Source organism: Camponotus vicinus, unplaced genomic scaffold, assembly GCF_025532165.1.
Source record: "Camponotus vicinus isolate PSW18456_S1 unplaced genomic scaffold, iyCamVici1.0 SCAF_7, whole genome shotgun sequence".
Taxonomy (NCBI): Eukaryota; Metazoa; Arthropoda; class Insecta; order Hymenoptera; family Formicidae; genus Camponotus; species Camponotus vicinus.
Window position 1 is genome coordinate 4,011,361 of NW_028141979.1, and position 3,272 is coordinate 4,014,632.

A 3,272-nucleotide genomic window follows, 5' to 3' on the forward strand; every position below is an offset into this window, starting at 1 on the left:
TCGCGCGCGTTTTTGTCCTTGTAAATTTTGATTTAAATGCATTAAGTTAAATCCTGAAGAACGATAATCTTCGAGTTTTGTTCTTACGTAAAAAGCACTTATAATGAACCTTTTATCATAATATATACGAGAAGTCCTCTTCAGTTTCCCTCGTTATTTTTTTATGCGAGGAAATATTTTATGCTAGTCCAAGGTTATAAAAGTAATACAAGGTAGCATGATAAATAATTACACTGTAGTTTTTTATACAATGTGTTGTTGGGTTAACTCATAAATTGAAATAAATAGATTAGATAAGTGGAACAAGAGTTTCAAGTTTCTTTCTTTGCAATATATATATATAAAACTTTATTATTCGCATAGCTTCAGAGATGAAGTTGTTTTGCTTAATTTAGAAGTAGTTTCAGAACTTATTGTTATTCAACATGCTTGTGTCTTAGATTTCGAATACTTTTTTCATAAATTTTCCTGAAAGTCTTGTTTGTTTCCATCTCAAAGCATATTTTTGACTATCTAGATATTATCCACATATTTAGATCAATTGCTTTCCTTAAAATGTAGCTAAAATGTAAGCTAAAATTGTGGTTGCTACGATTCTCTAAGCTAAATTTTTTTATTTATAAATCCATTCGTTTTCGCTTTTTCTAGAGAAAAGGAGAGATGGAGGTTTTTCCAAGAGACAAGACCTTCATTTATTAGATATCTCCTTGAGAAAACTGTTTTTTCCCGAAAAGTTCGCGCATTTCCGCACGTGAGCGGAATAGCAAGTTTATCGGATATAACTTCAACATCTATCGACATGCTCGGCTGAGTTTGAATGAATAATTCATGATATCTCCCGAAGCGCCCAAGCCGTCGATAATCATCCACTTTGACCAACTATTTCCCGTCCTGCCGCCTCCAGCCTGATAATCGTTTCGCGAATTCCCATAGCACGAAAGCAAGTCGCGCCGGAATCTATCTCAGATAAGCAGACTCTCTCATCTATCGAGTACTATATGGGACGCTGAAATGAATGTTTTTTTTTTTACTTTATATGCATATATATGTATATAAATTTTTGCTTTATATGTAAATTTAATTTTTTAATTTTTTAACATTTATTTTATTTTAACGAAAAAATAATATCCAAAAAATCAATCTTGTAAAAAAATTCTCAACAATATACATTAATAATAAAATATCTCACATATCCTTTTTATTTAATTTCAATTAAACTTTACATTTAATTAGCGAAATGTTTATCGTTGAAGATTTAAAAAATATATAAATATTTTGCAAAGAAGAACAGATTGATCAAATTGATTCAATTTAATCGGAAATGTATGTATATATTTTTTTCTTGGAAAAATAAACAAAGTATTTATGATTCATTCGCTTAATCACGAGATCTTTAACAGATTGTTCCGCGTATCTTGCATTTTAATCACGTTTCGAGACATTTCATGAAGAAATTGCGTCTCTTACGTCTTTGTCTCGCGGTCGCGTTTTAAGCCTTAAAATAGTGTTGCGACTTTTAGTGGAGCGTGGGACAAGAACGAGACGTTCCTCGTGTCAGCGAAGGGCACAGATGCCTCGCGTGTAGAGGCAAATTGAATGCGTAGGCGTGTCTATAACCCGTACCTATCGAACTTATCGATCAGCTTCTTGCTCCGCTCTCAAAACCAGGAGGCTTTTCGTCTCTTGACAAATGTTCACGGCGAATGAGAAAGGGAGAGAAAGAGAACGGGATGACTCGCGTAAAAGTCATATATCTGTTATAAGCCGTAACATATGCGGGACTTTTCAAATGTCAGCCTGCAAATCTTTCTGCACTCTCTCAAAAAACCTCTCATCTTTTCGAAGAGCTGAGTCGTATATTCGTATTCTCTCATATTGATAAAATCTGCAATTTTTTCTACGAGAAGAATTATTTTAACATCAAGGAAAATAAGAATTACAGTCTTTTTATATAAATTACAGAATATTCATGATTTTTTCTATCATCTTAAAAATGCAATTGAATTTATAGCACAATTCGGAGTGTTATTCAACGCAAATATAAAAGAGATTAATTAATGCCTTGCATGTAGCATTAATTGCTTTTGCGAAACGATTGGACAGAGTCTCGTAGAGGCAACAAAGTGTAAAGTTCTTAAGACCTGTTAGAAAAAGAACGTCGTATACATTGCGTCACTATGAGATCATGAAACATACTTAATCAAAGACTAACACACTAGAACAAATTGCAGCGAACTGAAATATTGATATTTTTTGAAATATTAAAATTTCTATTGATATCCTGACTTTTTACTTGTTCTATTTATTTATAACGTTTGACAGCATCAATTTTGATGTTTAAAGTTTTTGTTTATTCTAAAATTTCTCAAAATTTATGTACTGTGAAATTTTTCCTTTAAAACGCAATTTAAAACAAAATGAATCAAGTATTCTCAAGACTTTTAATTTTCTTAAAAATTGAGTTTTTTGAAAGACTATTTTATATCTCATAAAAATAACAGTAATTCTTTTTGCAATAATGTTAACGATTGTAAAGACAATAGAGAATATAAAAAAAATTAGTTTATCCTCAAATGGTTCTTTATTTCCATAAAATTTGTGTAATTCTGTATAAAGTTTCAAGTTTATTTGAGAGAATTTACGAATTGGTGAATTTCCTTTGTTAATTTACTCTCAGTTTGAACTAAAGACAATTGATTAATTTACATTTCTGCTAAAGAAATAAGAACAAAACCGACATTGACTCATATTTGAAGGGAGACGCTCGGAGAGAACTCAAAAGTTGAGACAAGACTGTGCGCTCGACATCGTATGTATATATCGGCCAGCTTAATTGCCAATTAACCGATGTCCATGTTCCAGTAGCGGCATGGTGCAAAGTGTCGGGGCCAATTTATCGCCGGACCAAACATTTGGATCGATCCGGTCGCTTTCGGTGACGAGGGAAGTCGCTAGTTTCCCTCTATCGCGAACACCTACGCCGCCCCCGCAGCATCGGTAAGTGAATTTCGTTTATTTACTTGGCTCAGATAAACATCAACAATGATTGAGATACTTTGCGAAACTAATTAAACGGCTCTGCGAACAGATAAAAGTAATTTCCGATTCAAGTGTAAATTGAAATTTTTCAAATTTTATTTAATTAGCAATCGATAAAAAAAATTCTAAATAAATTTTATTAATTTTAAGAAATTCTAGAAAATAAATAAATATAAAAAATTGAGATAATGCGTAGAATACAAATTTTTTCATTTTATGTATTGATGATTTAG

At 31.8% G+C, this 3,272-nt stretch overlaps 1 protein-coding gene across 9 annotated transcripts in view; it reads left to right on the plus strand.

Moving 5' to 3' along the window:
* The window catches only part of LOC145975136 (uncharacterized), a 64,703-nt gene that overhangs the window by 50,369 nt on the left and 11,062 nt on the right, over positions 1-3,272 (plus strand). For 7 of the 9 annotated variants that reach the window (XM_083105347.1, XM_083105355.1, XM_083105349.1 and 4 more), the window contains one exon: positions 2,863-2,997. In XM_083105347.1, the coding sequence (XP_082961473.1) occupies positions 2,863-2,997 (135 nt within the window). Of the gene's footprint in view, positions 1-648; positions 1,185-2,862; positions 2,998-3,272 lie in introns of those variants that run through there. The other 2 variants (XM_083105348.1, XM_083105356.1) reach the window with 2 other exon arrangements.